The sequence below is a fragment of the Symphodus melops genome, assembly GCF_947650265.1.
Source record: "Symphodus melops genome assembly, chromosome: 11".
NCBI lineage: Eukaryota > Metazoa > Chordata > Actinopteri > Labriformes > Labridae > Symphodus > Symphodus melops.
Genome location: NC_136701.1, coordinates 20,764,364 through 20,786,622, shown reverse-complemented (window position 1 = coordinate 20,786,622; position 22,259 = coordinate 20,764,364). Strand labels below are relative to the sequence as shown.

General features: G+C 40.0%; 1 protein-coding gene across 1 annotated transcript; it reads left to right on the top strand.

The window, feature by feature from the left end:
• Window positions 1-1,967: 1,967 nt before the first annotated feature.
• On the top strand, window positions 1,968-22,009 carry LOC306831922 (GDNF family receptor alpha-4-like). Its single transcript, XM_079356220.1, has 8 exons — window positions 1,968-2,376; window positions 11,456-11,722; window positions 11,812-11,904; window positions 12,011-12,380; window positions 14,313-14,422; window positions 15,047-15,181; window positions 17,119-17,258; window positions 19,005-22,009. Exons 1-8 carry the CDS (start codon window positions 2,322-2,324, stop codon window positions 19,197-19,199), a joined length of 1,365 nt encoding a protein of 454 aa, XP_079212346.1. The 5' UTR covers window positions 1,968-2,321; the 3' UTR covers window positions 19,200-22,009.
• Window positions 22,010-22,259: the final 250 nt, after the last annotated feature.

The following is a 22,259-nucleotide window of genomic DNA, read 5'->3' as shown; positions in this document are numbered from 1 at the left end:
CAGCAGAACCGGGAGCTCATTAAGAAGATGCAGCTGTTGAATAGTCTGCAGGGCCTTTTGATAGCTTTAATAATAAACTGTTTTCTGAGTAGCCACAAAGAGCTCAGATAGGACTGCTTTGATTAAGACACCAGCCGGCCATGTCAGAGTATAAAGCCAATACTTCCACTTTGAGTGTATTTGGCTGTGTGAAACATAGAAGTGGTTAGTGTGCATGACCCCTGTACAGAGGTTAAGACCTCAAAGCTGGCTGCTTGGGTCTTGTATCCTGTATGTCATCCACTCTTCCCCGATTTCTGACTTTATCTACTGTCCTATCTCGAAATAAAGCCCTACAAAGCCCCTGAAATAAATCTTTAAAAAAAAAAAATTCTTCTCAGTCTTGTGTTATACACAGGATGCCCAAAGGGAGGCGCTGCTGTGATGCCATAAAGCCTCAAACCTCCCCCGAGAAATCCTGCAATTCAACACCTTGTACATACCTGAAGATAACAGTGAATAAAAGTTGAGTCCAGAAAACACTGGGAAACAAGTTGTAAACGAGACTTTATGTACTTGCTTTGCAGTATTTGATTGTTTGAATATAGAAGCAACTTGAGCAGGAGCAGATTGTTTGGTCCCTGGTCTTCATGTGCTGCCATGGTGACTGAACATAATAACCGAGCATTATCACCAACATTGCTTTGTTCTTGATTGGTTGGATGTGGATTTTCACAACAGTCACCGTCCACTTGTGCTTCTTACTGCCACTTGAGTACACAGTTGAACAGGATGTGTATTTATAATTTTTTTTATTACAGTGACGACAGCAGTTTGTGCACTTTGCATTTTAAACTGCGTTTGTTCTCTTTTTTAAATAGTGGTGCATCGTTTCTGCAGAAATATCACCAAAACCTTACAAAACTTCACAAAATCTAAAGAGTTGCATGATTTTCAAGAAAACTGTCCAAGTCTCACTTAACTTATAGCGTTGATTAAAAAAAAGTAGACACTTTACAATTCATTGTATGTGTTTGTGTTTCCAGTTAGTATCTTTGAGTAGGCTTGGAGACTACGTGTTGCCTATGGTTGATAAAAGCAGCTTGTGTTACTAAACTTGTCACTTTTGTTTTTATCTAAAAATGTACACAAATAAGGATATTTAATATCCGTTAAAAACTGCACTAAATGTGTTCAATGTTCCTGGATATATTTGCTGAATCTTACTTTAACTATGCGAACATGTATGTGTGAGTTTTCAAATGCATGTGCATGATAAATTCTACTCTTCTGTCTGAGCGAAGCGCAACAAATTTAGTTGTACAACATGCAATGAAAATAAAGATTTTCTATTGCAGTCACTCCTCTCACACAGATCAGCTGCAGGAGTGGAACAAGTGGAAATTTCACAGTCCCAGCTCTGCTGTGAGTTGATATGAATGGAGACGACTACAAGGCTGCAGACTAGTTTCAAGGCAGAGGAGGGAACATATTTAATTTAACATTTAAGCTGCTCATAAAGACACCTGTGGGAGGAAAATGAACCAGTATATAAAAGCAGAACTATGGTCCAATCACTGAGTCCAGATGGAGAAAGACGGTCTCTGCTTATAAACTCAAAACCAAATGCAGTTGTTGTGGGTATGAATCCCATTATGACTTTATTAAAATAATGTCAGTGTGAAGGTCAAAGCCATTACTGTTGGGATTTGCATTCAAAATATAGAGTATTTAAAACAACTAAAAGCTCTGTTCAGGGAATGAGTGAATGATTATTAATTGATGACAACCAACCAAACATATTGACTCTTAAACCAAGTCTTAAATATAACACCTGGCGTTGTCCAAACATTTCTTGAATATTCGTAGCTGTTTCTGTTCCCCAACTGGAAACATTACAACAAATCATCGGCACATTCACGTTTAACATCGGCCAATCAGGTGGCGCCTTCAAAAGAGATGCGCCATGCAGTCTCTGCGCGCTGGTCCTCACTCCTTGTGGACAACTGTGGAGCTGCGACACACGGAGTCTGTAGTGTGAATGACTGGAAATGACTGGTGCAGAGAAACTTTTTGGATACGTGTTTATTAGATTATTAGAGATACATTTTACAACAGGATTACGCCAATTAAATGGGACAACAAGAATCGCGAGAGCTTGAATCGCTCCAGGTGTACGCGCGGTTCAGTTTGACCAACTTTGTGAACTAACACCATCCGAACTGCCTCAGTCCGCGCAAGAGCAGCAGCAGCAGAGGAACAGGAGGCTGGATGTGGCACAAGGAGACGGGTCAGTGAGCCGCAGAGAGCCGGGTGTGAGTTTCCCAGTGTCCAACTCTCCAATGTCAGCAGACAGGATGATGATCATTGGACTCCTGCTCAACATCTTCTCTCATGGTAAGATCAACATTTCTTATGTTTTGTGTATTTTTGATGAAACACCTCCGTTAAATCTGCGTGTGGGGGGCTTGCATAGCCTATGGGTTCCTCTTGAAAACTTGATAATGAATGAATGTATTCCACATCTTTTTAAAGGTACATTACAGATTGAAGCCACCAGAGCAGACATTGGATTTATTGGATCTATTTTCTGATAATGATTATTTTGTGTATTTAAATCCTGAAGATTGCTAACACCTTTGTTTGTTTTTGGTACATAGTTTAGACTATAACCTGCTGGTGTCTTTATTTAAAAAGAGAAGGGGAAGTGGAAAAGACTAGGGGAAGGAAGAGTTTGGTCTGAAATGAGGGGTATTTATAAATGGTTCTACTATTCTAGGTCTGAGTCAAACTTTAAAAATATACCATTAAACAGATCCATTAGAGCATTTTATCAATAATGTATGCATTACAACTATATTTTACACGTGGATGAGATCATCACAGGTTGACATTTTTTGATTTATTTTGGCCTTGGACACCTTCCAAATTCAGAAGCCATTCATCTCCACAATTATTGATCACGCTGTCCCAGATTGTGTAAATATCACACATAAAAAAGTTAAACGAAACGATGTTCCTCCCAAACATGAAGAACTCTGGCCTTGTCGTCCATAAATATAAATATTTCAAATATGCTGTGCAAGAAGAAGATTTATATGAGAGCACATTTCAGAGCTTTTTGGCAAACATATTATCACTTTGTATTGATATTTGACTTAACGGATAGATGAATGTGGATTCCCCCCTCCCCCAACACACACACACACACACACACACACTCAAACAAACACACACACACAAACACATACACGCACAAGCTGTTCCAAATGAGTGATAATAAGTAATAAATGCAAATGTGGCTGAGTGAGAGCGTTGATCTCAGGTTATTAGAATGATGGGTCATTACAGAGCAGTAACTTCCATTATTTTGATAATCTATTGTTAACACAGAACGTAACGCTCCCCTCTCTGCTCCATGTTGCAGAAAAACATGCAAATACTATAATTGTCCGGATTATTTCAGCAGCAGAGGAGCCGCTGGCTTCTCTGCATCCAGGGACTCCGATAATGTCAGGTGAGGCTTTCCATTAGAGGTTAGTATCATAAAATGATGAATGCTGTCTTGTGAAAGTCAAACCTTTCAGACACACAGTTTATCATCCTCTGTGTTGAACCCCCACACCGTCAGACACTTTGTTGGAATCACACACAAAAAAAGCAGTTTGCTAACGTCATTTTAATACTCCTCTGAGTCACTGCAGGTGATAGACAAACTGTCGTCATGTTGAGTTGAAAAATCCCTCACACGTTCCTCTGATTTTGGCCCAATATGTTGGAGAGCTGTTTCCACAAGACTGTTCAGTAGAGATGGCAGGGTAACTCACGATACGACACAACACGATCCTCACGATGTCTCCTGAAAGATTAACTGCAGGACTCCTGTATTTATTCATCGCAAAATGGTGTCAATTTCTCCTCTTATCATGCTTCATTTCCTGACTTGTTTTCCTGCTGTCCGACATGATCCCGCTAACTTCTTGTTGTTTTATCTTTAACTTAACTCCGAGTTGCTCCCACTGCTTCAGCAGCGTATTAATTTGTATAAACGGGAATACTTCACCTCTGGTGGACACTTTACACAGAGACCTCTGCCATCGATGTGTGAACGGGTAGGTGTGACCTGCAGTGTAAAGGCACTTTGAGTCTAGATAAAACCAGTTCATTTATCACTCAATGAATTTGTTTTTTGCTCAATTAAGTTCTGTTCACCACAGCGCCATGTTGAAGAGTCAGGAAGTAGTCAGGTGATGAATCAATCTGGCATAGCGAGCGCCTTATTAATTAATTCAATTATGGATATTTGGCTTCAGGGAATGAATGTTTATATCACATGAGCCAGGACGACGATGTCAGGCATATTTAGGTTTCTGTCACTATTGTGTTTTTGTCCCACATGTAAGTGTTTTTTTTCCCCCAGAGTCTATACACATTCCCTGTTTAGCTCTGGAGGTATTGTATAGTATAAATAGCCTCTCACAACTGTACTCCACGTCATACTCTGTTATTTTAACCTTGTTATAAATCTGGCCTTAAACAATGGCAGAGGGAGCTTAAGAGGTAAAGAACAGCCGTTCCAAAATGTCCGTCACCGTGATGCTCCACAGAGCTCAGGGCCAACAGAAGCTGTAATGTTGGCGGGATTGAAACATCCAAAATGAAAGAGGAGAATTGCACCTGTCTGTATGGATTACAGACTTTATGACTGCCCTTTGAACAAACACCAATTCCCACGCTTAGGGCCTTGATGCTTTGCAAAATAGAATGATAAACCACGTACACTGAAAAACATACAACAACCTATCAAAACTCAGTATTTGACTTAATAGAGATACACTCCACCACTTCTACATACATTTTTTTTGCACCTTTATCCAAATTAATCTAATAAACAATGCATTGGCATCTTTATCTGCATTTGAAAAAAAGATTGCAGATGTTTACATTTTAATCTTGGTTGGGCTTCTTCCATGAGCCCTCACCTTTTGTTTTTTAATCCACCTTTGCGTTTCATATGTCGATGCTTACAAATGTTTTCCTTTTTAATGTTTGTTTGCACAAAATAAAGACCTCCAAAGATATGTCTGCTTTTGAATGACATTAAACCCGACTTTGACCCCTAGCTGCAAGGCCTCTGTGGAATATTGAAGTCTCAGCACAGACTCGAGCTGGTGATTGAGTGTGTCTATTTCTGGTGCTTCATTTGGTGGACATGATTGAGCCATAACACGGTCATCATGAGAGTGATAGAGCTCATTTTCTGGCTGAACACAGGTGTTAGCTGGACTGATATCCACATGCTGGGGCTGTTTGACACTTTGTGTAGAGGTTTGAGTTCCTCACCCCTTGCTCACAGGTTTAGCCAATCCTCTGCTCCTTTATCTCTCCCACTGTGCTGGGGACTCTTCTTTTTCCTCCTGTTTCTGCTGAGGCATTGTCTTTTAATGTACTCCGTGCCTGAAATTCTGTTTCGTTTAGGGCGACAGCACACAAAGATTAAATTGGCAAAGTGCCCAATGGACATGACTAAGATAAGAAACATAAAACACAGTTTCTGAATATGCAATTTTTTCCCACATATTTGAAGTTTTACTTAAATCATTTAATTAAAATTCTCACAGCTTTAACCTTAAAATGTGGGAACCCTGAATGACTAAGTGACCCATTAAATGTTGAATATGTGTTTTGGTATTCTTGATTGTCATTTGCAGAAACCAACAGCTTGATGGAATCAAACGATTTGTGTCTTGCTGTCTGGCCAAGAAATTATTTAGCTTGTCATAATTCAGTAGCAGCAGGAGGCAGAATCCTGAAAAATTCACTCAGTTCTGCTCACTCTGACTCTACCTGATGCAAGTATGTATTTTACCTGGAGTAAAGAGGAGTACAGCCTGCGTGATGTGGCTGCACAATCACAGCAGTACAGCCCATTAAACTAGATACACTGCAACTGTTGAGCCACAAGATTAAATCAGGATTCTTACTGAGAGTTGTCTGTTTGTATTTGGGCCCTTAAAAAAACCTCCTGGATCATTCTGTAAAGGCAAATAAATACCAAGCGTCTTTAGCAGATTTTACCTTCCTCAAGCTCTACCTGACATCCTGAGTGGAATTGGGTCAAATACTGCACCCTTTATTTTAAACTGTATGTATCGTGTGCCCAAGTAAAGAGAATCATCTCACCTTGAGTTGCAAGTGTGCAGAATAAGTAATACTGTACAGTGTCACTAAATGTCACTCTGCTGCATCTTTCAAAGCCTCAGTCACAACGAGAGTCTGTCCTGTTTTTTTCCCCCAAAATTAAGGTAAAGATGTTGTGTGTCCATGCATGCAAAAAGCTACAGAAACCCAAAGCAGAGAGATATTTATACATTTAAGTCACTCTACATTCCTGTGATAAGTTTATTTCAGTTGTTTTCTTAAGATGGGAACTTGTTTTTCATTGTCTTGGGATAACAACGCTGGTGTTCTTGTGATAACGGGATCATTTTGTAATCTATTAAACAAAACAATAGGCTGGTCACTCGAATCGGCCGAACCAGGATATGCCTTGCAGCCGTTGCCCACCCTCATGAGGTATGTTAGTTTAGTGTTTATGCAACTCAACGCATACAAGATAAACAGGTCAAGCTCTGAGTAAATGGTGTGCATGGATGCAGCTCAGGGCTTCCTCAGAAACAGTGTTTGACATGTTGTGTGAAACTCTGCCTTCAATAAGATGTTAGCAAGAAGCTAACAAAAGGTCTCCCTGTCTACAGTTGGATGAAATGCTGCTTTTTGTGAGGTCTGCTGAAAGCAGCAGGAGCCGCTGGAGGGAGAATGTGGACACCTGCAGTGAGGGAAGATTTACGATTGATTTGTTCCAAATTGGAGGCTGAGAGTTTGAAGAATATACTGAAATCTGGCAGGTGCAGCATCATGGAGGGCTTGGGAAGAAGGGAGGGCAACATGAGAAGCAGTCCAAGGTAAGATGGACTCAGTAGAGAGAATAGAGAAATAAAAATAAAGAAGAAGATGAGCTCTGCTGCATGAAAAATGGAGAAACATTGAAGTTGACCGCTATGGTATTTGAAAGCTGTTTTGCTGAATAAATATTTACAGTTTGTGTGAAAATATTATTAAAATATTTCCATTTTAAAGACTTAAACAGAACTTATTCTGTTTTCTTTAAAATGAGCTCTAGAAGCAGAAAGCCTCGGGTGCTGCCTCTCATTTCTTATATAACAATGAGCATTTGTGCAAACTTTCTAGCATATGATTAATGTAAAAGTAAAGTTGAACACGAGAAGACAGTGAGCCGATTGGTGGAAAGTGCAAAAGTAGGAGCTCAGCAGAAATGAAGTGTCAATGAGGGCACACAAACCTGAATCATCTCTGATGAAGCAGCTTCTTTAGGAAAGTCCTGTGGTCACACATACAGGAGGCGAACAGACAGCAAGAATGATCCAAAGGACACTAGGATTCAGTCTAAACAAGTCTACTTTACTTTAAAGGAACATTACAGCACAGAGATCTCTCATAAACATGCTGCAGTCCTTCTCACACTTCCATCCATTTGAACCTTTTGAGCAAGATGATGAGTCACTTTTTGTTTGGTTTAATTACAGCCTTGGACATGATCAACAACAGTTAAGAATGTCAAAAAAAGACTTTCCATTCATTTGACATCCGCTTAGTCTATATTGGAAATATATTCATTTAAATGTAGAAGCTTAAATAAATTGGAAAAACAACATTTTGGAAGAATAATTATTATTGTGACCTGCAAACATGTACTCTTTTATTCTGCTGCGTGTTCACTCTCACTCATGACTCATGTTTTCAACACAGTCTCCTACGGTCTGTTATATAACTGATCCATTTGAATTCTTTTAAAAGTTGTTCATACACAATCATGATCAGATGATGATTCACTGACAGGTGAGGCTTAATGCCTCTCCACTTCATCGCCTGCTTCTCCATTAGCCAGCAGTTAGTTGGAGTCAGTGTTTTGAATATGGCGACGGCTCTCGGAAAGCTTCAGAACACTTCTTCAGAAACCAGTCGACGTCACAGAGACCACGTCCATTTTTATACAGACTATGATTCTAATCAGCATCTTTTTCTTTTTATAAGTTGCTCTTTATAGATCTGTTCAGTTCAGAAAATACAGTAGTTGATTATGTAATATAAGGGCCGCAGCAGGCTTTTATTGTTAAACAATAATGTGCACATATGCACTCTGATCTATTTGACTGCACATGACGTGAATGAGTAGTAACAAGTAGTGGCCGTCCTGTGCATGGTCTCCCTTCAACTCCATCTTGTCACCTCGCTCCAGTTTCCTCCTCGAGCCTGTGACTTCCTGTAAATGAGACCCTTCTGTCAAAACTCCCCCAACACACCACAGTCACACTACTGCCCCACAATCTGCATACATGGCAGTCTGTCACACCCGCTAAGAGATATGGGAGAGACATTTAAACCAGTTCACTCACCATCTGTCTCTTTCTCAGAAACTACATTTGCTGATTGTCTCTCTTCTTTCAAAGCCTGAGGGAGCAAATCTGAAAAGGAATGATAAACAAACACCAGATTAAACCTGTTTAGACTGTCTAAAGATCTGATACTTTGTCATGTATAGGTGACCTTATCCAAATGAGACCATGACTCAACCCACGTGTGTTACCTACCTGCATGTTTTTTTTGTTTGTCTCACTTCCCCCTGTGGACTCTCTGCAGCGGCTGTGGCAGGTCTCCTGCGGCGGCGATGGCGTTGAGCCTGTGTTTATGATATGTCTAAAGCCAAAGTGAGACTGGGAACTCATGTGGCGTCTAAGATTGCAAAACATGCAGCAGCCGAATTGGATTGCAGCAGCGCTTTGTGCCACCGGACAGCGGGAGCTTAATCGACGTGTGTGACCGATCGCACCCTGCAGTGTTGGCGTGCGTGTTTGTATATGAGCTTATGCAATGTATGTTTCCATGTGCATTTGAGGATCTAATAAGTTCTAATATTTGGTGACCATAGAGCATGAATATTAAGTACTCTCCAGCATATTTTAAATGCTTGCCACTCTTTTACTTTTGTGCAGTTATAAACAGGCAGGATATAGCAAATTAATGCGATAAAGTGTTAAACAAAAGTGTGTGCATATTGCCTACTCCAGCTATTTTCTTGCCCTGGATTCATTGTGTTCAAAATGTAATTTGTGGGCACAATTATGTGTCACATTTGAGGAAATTAATTTCCTGAAATGCTCCATCAGAATGAATTTTTATGAAGAGGCTGTTCTGTTTTTTTCTCGTTTCCCCTAGGCTGTCATCGGCCTTCCTGAATTGTGTTTTTCACGGAGCAAAAATCATTATTAAGAATTGATTCATAGTTTAACTTTGAGTCATTCTAGACAGAAACGCTAACAATCAAAACACTCTTAATGCTTAATGAGCATGGAGCGACATGACTGACTTTTAGAGGAAATGTGGCTGCTGATAAGCACATCGAAACACTTTCAGACACTTTTGTAAACCAATGGGATTTAAATCTTTTAAATACATGCAAAGCTGATGTAAGTCTGCAATATCTTCAAGCAGCATGTTTTGTAGGTAGGGGATATGTTTGCAGATGAAAAGTCTTTGTCTGAAACTTCAGGGGGACAAAACGTTCTCACAGTGAGTCGCTGTCTGTGATGTCAGGGTGAGTCTTTGTCTGAAAGCTAAATTGGAAAAAAATATGTATTGTTTTTTTTTTGTGAAGGGGAAAAAGAGAGAAGAGTTTGAATAAATTGGTTTTGTCTGCAGGATTACTCGTGGAGACAGTGGTGTCTGGCTTTGGTGGAAAGCTTGTTCAAAGGGGAAAGAACCCTGCTGCCAACAGTTTTGTCCCATGCGTCCTTTTACAGAGTAAAAACTGTATATTTATTTATTTATTTTATCCTGTTTTTTCTTTGATACCAACATTTTTAAATGCAAAGGTCATATGATTGATGAATAGAACTTTAGAGAAAGCCATGCTTTGAATGTATACCAGTGTGACAAGATAACTGAACACATGCTCGAGGAGTAAAATCAAGAAGTGTGACGTTGAACCTTTCAGCTAAATGTTGTCGTCGTCACATGGAAACAGATTGATTTAGAAATGCTTGCTTATTGGTTCAAGTACGTGCTGGAAGATCCAAGAGACTTGAGAGTTTGCAGTGAGTGGAGCGGCTTCCCTTTTTGATGCAGGAAACTAACAAATTCTCTGTGTAATTCATCCCCGTTTGGTCATCCATTGATGTTATCTCAGCTGTTTGGCAGCTGATGCTCAAATCTGTAAGAGTGTGTGTTTAAGAGGCAACACTATATACAACAGAGCGCAGAAAGACAAAAGAGGTGCAGAGAGCAGCATTAAAGTGAGCCTGACAGCCAGGTCACAGCCTTCATTGATTTATGACAGTGACAATCTGTTACTTTGCTGACTTAAAAATTCTGTCGTTGAAAACCGAGGCTAAGTCACATAGTCATAAAAGGTAATGCTCATTATTCAAGAAATTTTTATTTCATGAAATAATTAAATGTAATTCATTTAATTTTCTCTCCTGTGAACATGTTCTACAGTTAAATTTTCAAAGAAACATTTTGTGGAATAATTCTCAGATGGCTGGCATATTTTGCAGTTTTCTAGCACTTCATAAAATGAATTATTATTATTATGTTTACTCTCATATGTCCTTGTATTAGTCTGTCCATGTTCACATGTACACGTAAACAGTTCCATGTTGTTATGGAGTGAATTGCTGCTGAACTTCTTTTTAAAACTGTTGTTTACTTTTAAACTCAGACTACCTTTCAGGGCCTGTTCTGTCACTTTAACTTGAAGAAGAACTTGATTCAGTAATTGAGGTTTTTACTCGTCTTGTTTTTCCAAACATTTATCCGTTCATCGACTGTACGTGTGTAAAGAAGATGAAGCTCACTCACCGGACTCAAACAGTACCACGATGTAAGGTGTCAGCTCGAGCATTTTTTAAATGACGGTATGAACGCGCTGCTCTCTTCAGTAGAGGCACTTTGACACTGTGCTCAGAGAGAGTGTAATAATGAAGAGGCAAAGCTACACAGCAAAAAAGAAGAGAGAAGTCAACAAGGAGTCCCAGTGAGACGATTAAAAAATATAAATATTCAAACAACAATTATCACATAACCTCATCGTGTTGTTAAATGATCAAAGAGGCTCTGAGGAATACTGAAGTTAACCCACGTTGCTACTCTATTACTCCTTTGCTTCCAGTTTTAGTAACCATGTTGGATTTTATGGCCACCTGTAGTGCAGTGGAGGGTCTGTGTGGTGCACTCACCTCGCTCTGTTCTCTTAATCACAGCCTTATTAGCTTAAAGACTAAATCTAATGCAGGGGCAACAATCCTAGCTGCTGTGCACAATACTGAAACGCACAATCTAGTGTTGATGTTGACAAAGCAGCTTTCCCCACCACAAGCTTCCTGCTGTCTTTCAGGTGGTGTGCCAGTTTCTGCGTCCTTGGACTGTCTGGTGGCCGAGCAGAGCTGCATCCAGGTGCAGTCCTGCAAGGTTCTCTACAGGCTGCTGGAGTACTGTGCTGCTGAGGAGGCTGTGTCGCCTCTCGGTGCCGATGCCCGCCTGGAGTGCCTGGAGGCCCAGAACTCCCTGCAACATTACCGCCCGCTTCAAATCTGCAAGTGCCAGCGTGGCTCTCGCAGGGAGGAACACTGCCTCAGGGTGTACTGGACAGTGAGGTTTGCAGGTGGGTTCAAGCACTGGCAGCTGTGCAGATGTGTGGAGGAGGACTCCACTCCATAATCCATGTTATAAGACTCTTTATCTTTCTTTTAGCGTATGAGGAGTATGAGGTGTCTCCATACGAAGAACTGCAGTTAAATCTGGTACGAAACATTGAGATGTCGCGTATGGCCTCCATCATGGCAGGTACTTCCCTCAACACAAATACTTTAGAGTTTAAGTATTCAAATCCTCGTTTCTCATTATGTTTTCCTTCTTCTATGATCTCACTCTTCTTCCTGACCTTCTCCAGCTTCCACTCTTTCTGTGGACGGACAAAACCAGTGTCTGAAAGCAGCCCAGGACTGCGGCTTGTATGAGAAATGTGGCTCCCTGCGGTCAGAATATGTCGTAGCCTGTACCAAGCGAGCAACAGTGTCTGACAACAGCTGTAACCGCCAGAAATGCCACCGAGCCCTGCGGCGTTTCCTCGAGCGCGTGCCAGAGGAGTACAGCTTTGCTCTGCTCTTCTGTCCCTGCTCTGACACTCTGTGTGGGGAGCGCCGCAGGAAAACCATCGTTCCGTCCTGCTCCTATGAGGAGAACGTGAGAGGGGAGGATAAAGTTGGCAAACCTAACTGCCTGAGCCTGCAGAACTACTGTTCCAGAGACGAGCTGTGTAGGTAAGGTACATGTTGGGATGAAAGGTCTTTGTACATGAAGTGACTTCCTGAAAGTTTAAGACACCAAATAAATATTAAATTAGACACTGAATCTGTTGATCAAAATTATTATTAAATAATTCAGCTGTATTTTTCATTTTTATTTTCTGATGTTCTCAGTTTATACACACACTTTAGTAGGGCTGGGAACCTTTGGGTGTCTCACGAGTCGATTCGATTCTTGGGGTCACAATTTGAATTTAGAATCGATTTTCGATCCAATTTGATTCTGGATTCATTGATTTATGGATTCAAAGTCTATTTATGAAATAGTACATACTTCAAGATCTACTCCAGTCATCTGTGAGAATGGCTGAATTTCTTGTTGCTACATTTGGCATTCTACTGAGTTAAAGAGCTGAAATAAAAACATGTATTAAAAAAATTAGTTTTTTGGAAGTTATGAATCGATTTTACATTTTAGAAGAGAAGAATCTTGATTTTTACATAAATCTTACATAGTTTATTGATGCTGTGTATTTTTTGTTCTCAAGTATGGTTTGTTTTATGATATATTTTTATACTTACTGCGAAGTTTGTCTGGCACCTCAGGGATGCAATCCTAGTGTTTCTGTGTTTTGTTGATGTATTTGCTTCCTGAACAAGTTGGATCAGCCCATTTAAACAGTGATGTCAGCATTTAAAGAAAAAGAGTTAGATCTGTCTTATCTACAAAGAGCCTCAAAGAGGTTTTAGTGATTTCCCACCTCGACACGTTAGCATGTTAGCAATGTGGACCATTACAGCCGAGAAGAGACACAGCTTGTGTTTGAAACCTAAATTGATGTACTCTGGTTTTTTGTTTTTCCACTGACTGATGTTCAGCAGCACTCACATGCTTAAAGACGCAGCTGTGCATCAGGGTCAAAGATTGGAAAGAAAGCTACATGATTTTAACGTTGACGTAAAAAAACATGATCAAAAATGCAAAATGATTACACATCAGTATGAAGGATTTAGTGACACTGCAGATTTTTACCAAATATGTAAGAATGATGTATGTATTAATTAAAGTCGACACAGTGTGAAAATGTTTCAGAGGTTATTATAGATAAGAGGCGACGACTACTAATTCGAAAACTGAGAACCACTTCCTCCGTGCTATAGTGTTGGAGATAGATTTAAATAAGGAGAGCAGCGCTAACCTCAGCAGAAACTACATTTTTCTATTTCACACACGTGGACACCATATGTTCCCTCTGAAAGGCATCGGAAAAACAACATGTTCACGTCTTTAGTTTCAGTCAAAGATGTTGAATTGATTATTTATGAAAGGACTTATTCAGCTCTGTGTGACAAGCTGTTTAGTTAGTGTGTTCATGACGATAGAACGGTGACAATGTTAGACTTACATTCTCACCTTGTTAATGTCTGTCAGCACTCACCATGTATACTGATGACGACACACATGATAAACTGCTTAGAAATTTTCTTTGGGGCTGTCAGCGGGCCTTCAGTGTGTCTTATACCAAGGACGGGAATGTTTTTAATCAGGTCTCTAAGAAAAAGTTGGTGTGTTGTAGCGCTTATAAAATTTCATGTGGTTTTTACTAAAATAACTCATGGTTTCAATGTTACTTTTTTTTCATACTAGTGGAGAGCTATTGATTTCTGTTTCATGTTTTTGCACTCTGTGAAAACAACAGTGTGTTTTGATTCTGTTGTTTTGTTTGGGCTCAACTTGAATCCCAAAATGAAATTGTCAAAACAGTTAAAAATGCACTCTCTGCTTCTCTGTGCTACCATGTGAAAACAGTTTTCTCTTCTGTTTCTCTTTGTCCCTATGTGTGTGTGTGTGTGTGTGTGTGTGTGTGTGTGTGTGTGTGTGTGTGTGTGTGTGTGTGTGTGTGTGTGTTGTGTTGTGTTGTGTTTGCACGTTGGTGTGCATTTCAGATCCCGATTTGCTGATTTCCAACACAACTGCCAGCCCTCCGCTCTGTCTGCCTCTGGCTGTATGCGAGAGAGTAGAGCCATGTGCCTGAAGGCATACACTGGACTCATAGGTGAGATGGAGAGAGAGAAATTAAAGAGGTAAAAGAAGCTGAAGAAGGGAATAGCCTGAAAGAAAAACAGAGAGCTGCTTAAAGGACGGTTGATATGTAGCTTAAACACGTTTCTTTTAGGCTCAAACATGGTCAGCTGCCAGAAGTTGCTGCTCTGGGAATCTAGTACGAATCATTATACAAAACCTGGCTCAGATGGCCTAACAGTGAAGTCGAGTCCCATGTACATAAACTGTAGTCCTCCAAGCAGGCAGCCAGGGTTTGAGTCCTTTTCTCTTATGTCATACACCACTCTCGCTCCCGGGCTTCCTGCTCCATCATGTCTAGATAAAAAGCTAAAGCCCAGAAAATAAAAAATTGCACTTTTATCAGTGCTACAAAGGTTACAAGTAATAACATGTTCTCTTTTCCTAGAGTGTATTTTTTTTCCTCGAGTAATTTGGTCTTCCTGTAATTATCAATAACCAGAGTTTGAAAACTGGTGACAGTGATCCTCAGGACATATTCCAAAGAGGTGTGTGCTGAAAATGAGAATCATCTGCCCAGGGCAAATATTACTAAGGAGGAGGTTTTTAAAATTTGCATCCGCAATACAACTTCTGTCTTTTTTTCTCCTGTAACCAGGGACCATCATGACTCCCAACTATGTGAGCAACAGCAGCACAGAAGTGTCCCAGTGGTGCACGTGTGAGGGCAGCGGGAATGAATGGCAGGGCTGTCAGCGTATCCTGCACATGTTCAGCAACAACATCTGTCTGCGTGAGTAACATGTCGTTTGATTACCTGCATGTCTCCAATGTCAATAAAACTTCAAACTTATATACACAGTATGTATATCGAAATACATGATAAATGCAGTGTTAGTAACACGAGGAAAATTAAACATTTGAAATCATGAAAGCTAAAACTTGTAACCTGGATGTTCAGACTGGATTGTACAGCCTGTTGATTTTGATCTGCAGTGGAAATATATATATATATATATATATATATATTTAATTTACTGAAACATTTTATAATATTTTTTTTATATGTCTGAGAAACAACAATTTAAATAAAAGCATCTCCTGAGATCGCTTGATTTAATATGCAGCAGCGTTTTCTATGGACAGAATTCAAGCGGCGATATGGGGCTGACAGCAGTCTAAACACCTTACCAAAGCCAAACTAATGGGATTTATCACGATTAAACAAACATAATGATAACAAAGATCAACTTACCACTAATGTAATAAAACCCAACAATACGCACAATGCCTGGCTGGGCGGCACATCAGTCCCCGCTCCTCCTCCCTGATGCCAGCGCTGGCCTTTTAAGCTCTGAGCCCAGGTGTGCCTCGTTGTTCGATCAGTGGCTACACCTGGGCAGGAAACAGAAAGGGGGAAGGGATGAACAGTACAGGGAAACATACAGCCGTAACAGTACGCAGCAGAGTTTTCTATGGACAGAGGATGATTTTTAGACGTCAGTAACGCTTTGTGCAACGCTGCAAGGGACAGAAGAGGGACATCTATAGCTCATCAGCTAAATCTGGTGCGATGAACGTCCTCTCTTTAATGGAGATAATGCATATTTTGTCAAACTAAACAATAAACTCAACCAGAGAGGTCAATATTCATGACTATACACAACTACTATAAGTGGTGAGCTCAGTGAACCTTTTACTGTGTTTATCTCATCCCACATCTCATGACCTTTGTTTGCTGCTATTCCTTTGATTTAGCCTGTAATTGAGACGAGTGTTATCCCTGTTTGTGGCTTTGAAACACTCTTCAATACATTTTATTATTGTTTTTTAGCATGAACATTAAATTATTGTTGCAACTCAATCTTGTAACGATCAATGTCTCATCTACCACATCTACCAATTCCCTCGTTGTGAAGATAATGACAGAGGAATTGTTTCCTTTGCAGCTGTGAAATAACATAATTGATCTGGACACGCTGCTCTTATATTATAAAGTACAATAATACTGAATTATTAAATGGCTTGTTATTGATGATTGAGGAGGGTGAACCACAATGTTGTCTTCTGAAAGAGTGAATGCTAACAAAGTAAGAAAGTGATTTCCACCTCCCGAGGCAGCGAGTCCTTTCTAAATCTGATGATTGTCGAATGGCTTCATGTTGAGTTGTTGCGAAAGCAGCGGGCGAGGAGAGCATCAAAGACAAAACTAACTATGGCCAGTCATGTAGTTTTCACTGAAATCAGTGTGTCAGTGTAGACCAACAAGTACACTACTTACAACGATTAAAACACATGTTTGAGCCAGTAAAACATAATGAATACAATATTTTCATTAAGGGCTAAATATATGAATTTAAGGCAGTTAAAAATAAATGTCAAATTATCTTTTGTCTCCATGATGGTGCGAGATAAACACTCAGATAGCAATCTCAAATTGAAAACAATTGAGCCTGGGTTGTCCAGACTATATGAATGTTTAGGACATTTGATTGACTTCTGTCCAATATGTGTAAATATTTCAGTCTGGATCAAAGTATTGGACCAGCTCACTAAACAATATTTCTATTTCTAGACTTTCATAAATCTCCTTTTCTGCTTCATCCTGAATAGTATGTACCGAGTTGGTGCACAATGTTTCTAAAAATCACTGATATTATTTTGGTCATACCTCCAGGATGAATAACGATGTGAATCTAATGAAGATGCCCCCTGCTGATTCTGTTTCAGGCAATGCAATCAGCTCCATGGGAATCTCTGCACCTCCTCCTGTGGAAAAAAACACTCCCGCGCCCGCTTCTGAGCCCTCCCCGCACGTCTACCAAGAGAGGGTCCACGTCAGTGTTAACACTCTCCCTGAATTCAACAGTGTAAGCACACCCTTCTTCCTTTTAACTATCTCGCCATATGCTCGTGTAGAGTTGAACAGAAGAAGAGGTTGAGCATACATCATGTTGTTACACCTCCATATCAGCAGGGTTTGGAGGAAAAGGAGCAGTGATTTGGGCTCCCTCCTCCTTCACTTCCTGTCATTATGGCTGAGGATTAACTGAAGGTGTTTGCTGCATTAGACTCAAACCTTACTGTTAATATTCATGTATGCACCTCCAACTGCTCAATATCCTCGATTTCTCATTATTTTAATCTTCTTTACGTTATATTTCCTCTTCTTCCACAGTCGTGTAGCGCACAGAATACACATAGACAGCATGTTGAAAATTTAGATACACAAATATCTATATAAAAAATATTGCATCTTTGGTTCCTAATTATTTTTGCTGTTAAGCTGCAATGCAATCTGACTCATGTGATGTCACCATACTGACACATCCAGGGGTACATCACTACATCACTGCAGCAAGCTGTAACACAACATTTAGCGAAGGAGACTCCTGACCTACTGCTCAATGATGGTAGCATGATGCTAAGCAGCTGACCTGTTTGCATGTTGACTTCAGGCAAACAACACATTATATTTACCATACAATATAAAATTATAATTGTTGTAATGATACATGAAGCTTATGTCAGGACTTTTGAGCTGGTTTTCAAACAGACCTAAATGAGTATGTCTCTATTTGATGTTCCTTGAAGACTGATTTGATCCTATGTTGTTAAAGCTAATGCCTAAAGACAGAGACCACAGAGAAGTTGTCAGACACAATACATGCTACAGAAAGTCTTTTTCTACACACATTGACCTGGGTAATAAAAGGGTAATTTATGTTTGAGATGTAACTTTTCTCAACATTTGCCATTGTTGTGCTTTTGAATGTGAAATGTTCCTCTGTTCAAGTAGAGTTTGTCATTTTCAGACAATTAAGAATAATTAAACCCCAATTTATCACCTGGTTTCTTCAAATGTCACTCAGGAGCAATTTAAAAAAAAGAAAAAAAAACATTTATTGTGATAACGTTTTTAGACATATTTCCCTGTCCCTATCTCTATGTGATATGTACTCAATACTGAGTACTCAATTATGTAAGAGACAAAATCCTCCTCACGAGAGCTCGTTGAAAATGTACAGTAGCAGATATTATTTGATATACATTTTCTACTTGGTAGAATGTAATATTCAGGGATGTTAGCTTGCATTGAGTCTTTAGATTTGTGTCCAACGATTGTTTGCACATTTTGAATATTTTCGTTCTTGAGGACACTTTTTATAAGAAACAAATGAAGGTGAAATCTATGCACAGATGAGTAAAACAATACATTATCTTTCACCTCCATCTCTGTACATGTGACTGTTTAGTGCTTCCTGTGTTATACATTGCTAAGTACAATAAGGGGGGAGACAAATAAGACAGCAAATGTCACTTCTATTTGATGTATTATGAAAATGTCTTTATTTGATTTTTGAATTTTTGTCAACAGAGACATTTTTGCCCAGTTATTATAAATTTACTTTGCAGGGAAACATACTTCAGGCTGTTTTAGACTCTTAACGTTTCCATTCCTTTGGTTGTTTTATCTTCAGCTTTAAGATATTTTTACATGTGGATTTAAATTCTGTACTGATGTCGTCTTTCTCTTGAAGTCTGAATCCAGAACTCTCCTCCACGCTCCAACACTTCTCTTAATTGGAAGAATCAATCTTTCCTTGCTTTTTTAGATGGAGGACAGCGAGCAAGAGGAGCGGGACGAGGAAGGAAGCGAGGAATTCAATGTCATCCCGCCGTACTCAGAGAAGGACTCGAACATCGAATCGGAGGCCAGAGGAAGTACACGGGGAGCAGCCAGCCGAGCAGTACCTGTGTTCCCTTTACTGCTGCTGCCTACACTCATGCTGGACTGCTGGAGCTACTGAAGCATCCGTCTGATTTTTCCCATCTCCACACACATAATGCAACACAGAGGACATTTGCAAGGGAGAAATGCTTGATTTCTTTTCCCTCACTTTTTTCATTTTTCAAACATCCAGACTTTTACTTTCCTATTCTGTTTCTGCTATCACTGCCTCCTCAAGAGCTTAAAGATATCAGTACTCCTGCAGTATGTGCCGCGTCTTTGCTCCAGTCCGCTCCTATGAAAGGAAGCCAACAACGTGAGCAGATATATGAGTGCATGGGTGAATTTAGAAGTGCTGTCTGGGCAAATGCTCTATCTAGAGCCTGCTTCACACTCAAAGTGCATCCCCTCTTTTAACAAGAAGCTCATCGCCCAAGGCCACATCCTCTATACACACTCCAAAAAAACCCTAACCAGGCTGCTCCGCTGCAACCAGACCCCGAGCACGGCTTTTGATTTCTATTTCATGACTCATGTCACATCCGTTTCTCCATTGCCCCTTCGGCTCTTCCTCCCTCCCTCCCCGCTTCGTACTATGGTTGAGGAGGATAATCCCATTTACAACAAGCTAATAAGAAACTGCTTCACACTTAAACCTCTTTGTATCATCAGAAAAAAAAAAACACTTTTTAAAAAGTAATTAGTCCCAAAAAAATGACATTATGTATCCTCTTATGCCTTTTCATCCTTTGCTTCTCCTCACTTTGTGCTCTAGAAAGAGGGTAAAAGTCACTTCGCTCTGCTTCTTTTGTTCACACGCCACTTGGTATTATTACTACTGTGGGTGAGTGGCTGACAATTCAACCTCGGGCGGACGTAATGAGATCAAATTCTATTGTAGAAATGACGAGCAGAGAAAAGCAACACGAGCAATTACAGCACAACTCAAATTGCTCGGCATGCAGGGAAGGTCTGGAGTGAGGCTCAGGGGAGGAAATAGCCAATTTACTGCTGTCATACCCTCTCACTTTTTTTTTTCCTTAGGAGGTGTTTTTTTAGTGCTCCTTTTACCCATCATGTGCTTCAGATGTTGTGAGAGCGGTATGTGGAGATAGGGATGGACACAGGAGGCTGTAAAGCCTGCTGGCTGCTCTGATCATTGAGCAGCACATTGAGCCATTCTCTCTGCTTCAAATAGCTTCTGCTGATGTTAATGATTTTTTCTCTTATGGATCATTTTCGTGTGAAATTACCCAGCTGCAGGGAGGTAAAAGGAAGTATGGGAATGTTTTTTTTGTGGAGGTTAAGTTTGGAAGAAACAAGCAATCTAAGCTCTGCAAGGATGTTAGATTTATTATATTACCTGTATGTATTTCGACAGACATTCAAAAAGAATTGTTTGTTTTTTAACAGTTCTCTAAACACATCTGGGTTCAGGTGCATCACAACACTGACACTCATAATAAACTAATTTAAGAGACAATGACGAGGATGGCTTCATCGTATCCTCCTGCTTTTAACTGTTGTCACGATGAAGATCACACATTCACTTTAAAGACGCCGGTTCAGTCGAAAATGTTGGATTAAAAACATTTTGGCCAATTCATTTATTCAGTTTAGTAGCCATTGGCAGATTGACCAAAACGTTTTGTAAGAACAGCATTGACACGATGATGGGGGGCTTGAGAAGGCATATAATATATAATAATAGCAATCAAGGGGCGTCGGAGAGCCAGGATAGACTTAGAGGCTAAACAGTAGATCTCGTCACAGCAGCTATGTTTGAATCCGACCTTGGCCCTTTGCTGCATGTCATTCCCCACTCTCTCCTCCCCACACTTCCTGTCTCTCTTTGGCTGTCCTATCTAAAAACATTTCCCTCAAAAAATACGTCTTTAAATATAACATTCAAAACCTTTAGATATCGATTGAAGAGGCCATGCGGGCCAATCCTTTTCAGCCCCTCAGCTGGACTTGTTTACATGAGGATTTTCTGAAATGAAAATTGAACTTTTGATAAGGGCCAACAGTAAAAAGGCAGAAACGCACTGGAAGCGTGTGGGCTACACTTTTGCAAAATGCAGGTCCATCACCACTTCAAACCTGAGTTTGATGTTTAGAAGTCAGAGTTGGACTTCAATAGATGTCGTAAGGTTATTAAACTTGTACTGAGTGAGTGTTACTCAGCCAGGGGAAATATGACATCATGTAGGTTTTTTTAACCTCAGTCTTGTTAAGAGTTACATTAAAGGAAGGTGTGAGGTGAAGAGCTCTGAAGTGTGACTGCAAGCTTAGAAGGTGCCAAGAAAATTACTTATTTGGAGAGAATATTTGAAATAAAAGTCTGCCCACACAACTCGTCGGTATCCAAAAGTATTTGAACCAAAACGGAGATGGAGCGGAGAAAGGCTGATAAATAAACATGTTAGATAAACATAAGCCGTCATGTTGGCACAGTGCAGCATCTGTCATGCTGCTCCATCAAATATCTCATCTGCAGTTATTCATAAAGCATCTAATAATACAGCATCAAGGGTCAATATCAGCATCCAGTGCGCTCTGGCCTTAATGACTGAATGTGAGTTTACATGTATCTTCACATTTCTATAAGTTTGTTTATATTTGTAAACTATGTAAAGTAACAGTTTACATTAAACATGGCTTTTATTATTTTGGATGAGTAAAGGAGTGGGAAAAAAACATTCATCCATTAATAAAATATGGTAACACTGAGTGAGGGCACATGAATGATCATTATCTTATATACTTCTTGAATGGCAAAGTAAGAATTCAATCCTGAGGCATGAACATGGATCAACATTATCTCATGTTAGAGAACCTCAGTCATAATGGATTATTTTACTGTTTTTATATGATCAGAAAGCGCCTGGAAAAACTACTTATATGAACACAAACAGCTACACTTTTCACTCCAACTTCACCCACAGTTTCTCCTGCCAGACCTCGAGTATTTGTTTTGCAGCAGGTCCGATTGGGCTGATGTGAGAACACTGCAGGATATTCGGAGAGTTCACCTCCAGCCAATAGGAGTGGTAGTCGACCGCGACCATCACCATGCACCTAATTAAACGTCTGCATTATGTTTTCTGTTCAGCAGTTTGTTGCTCTTCGTTCTTTT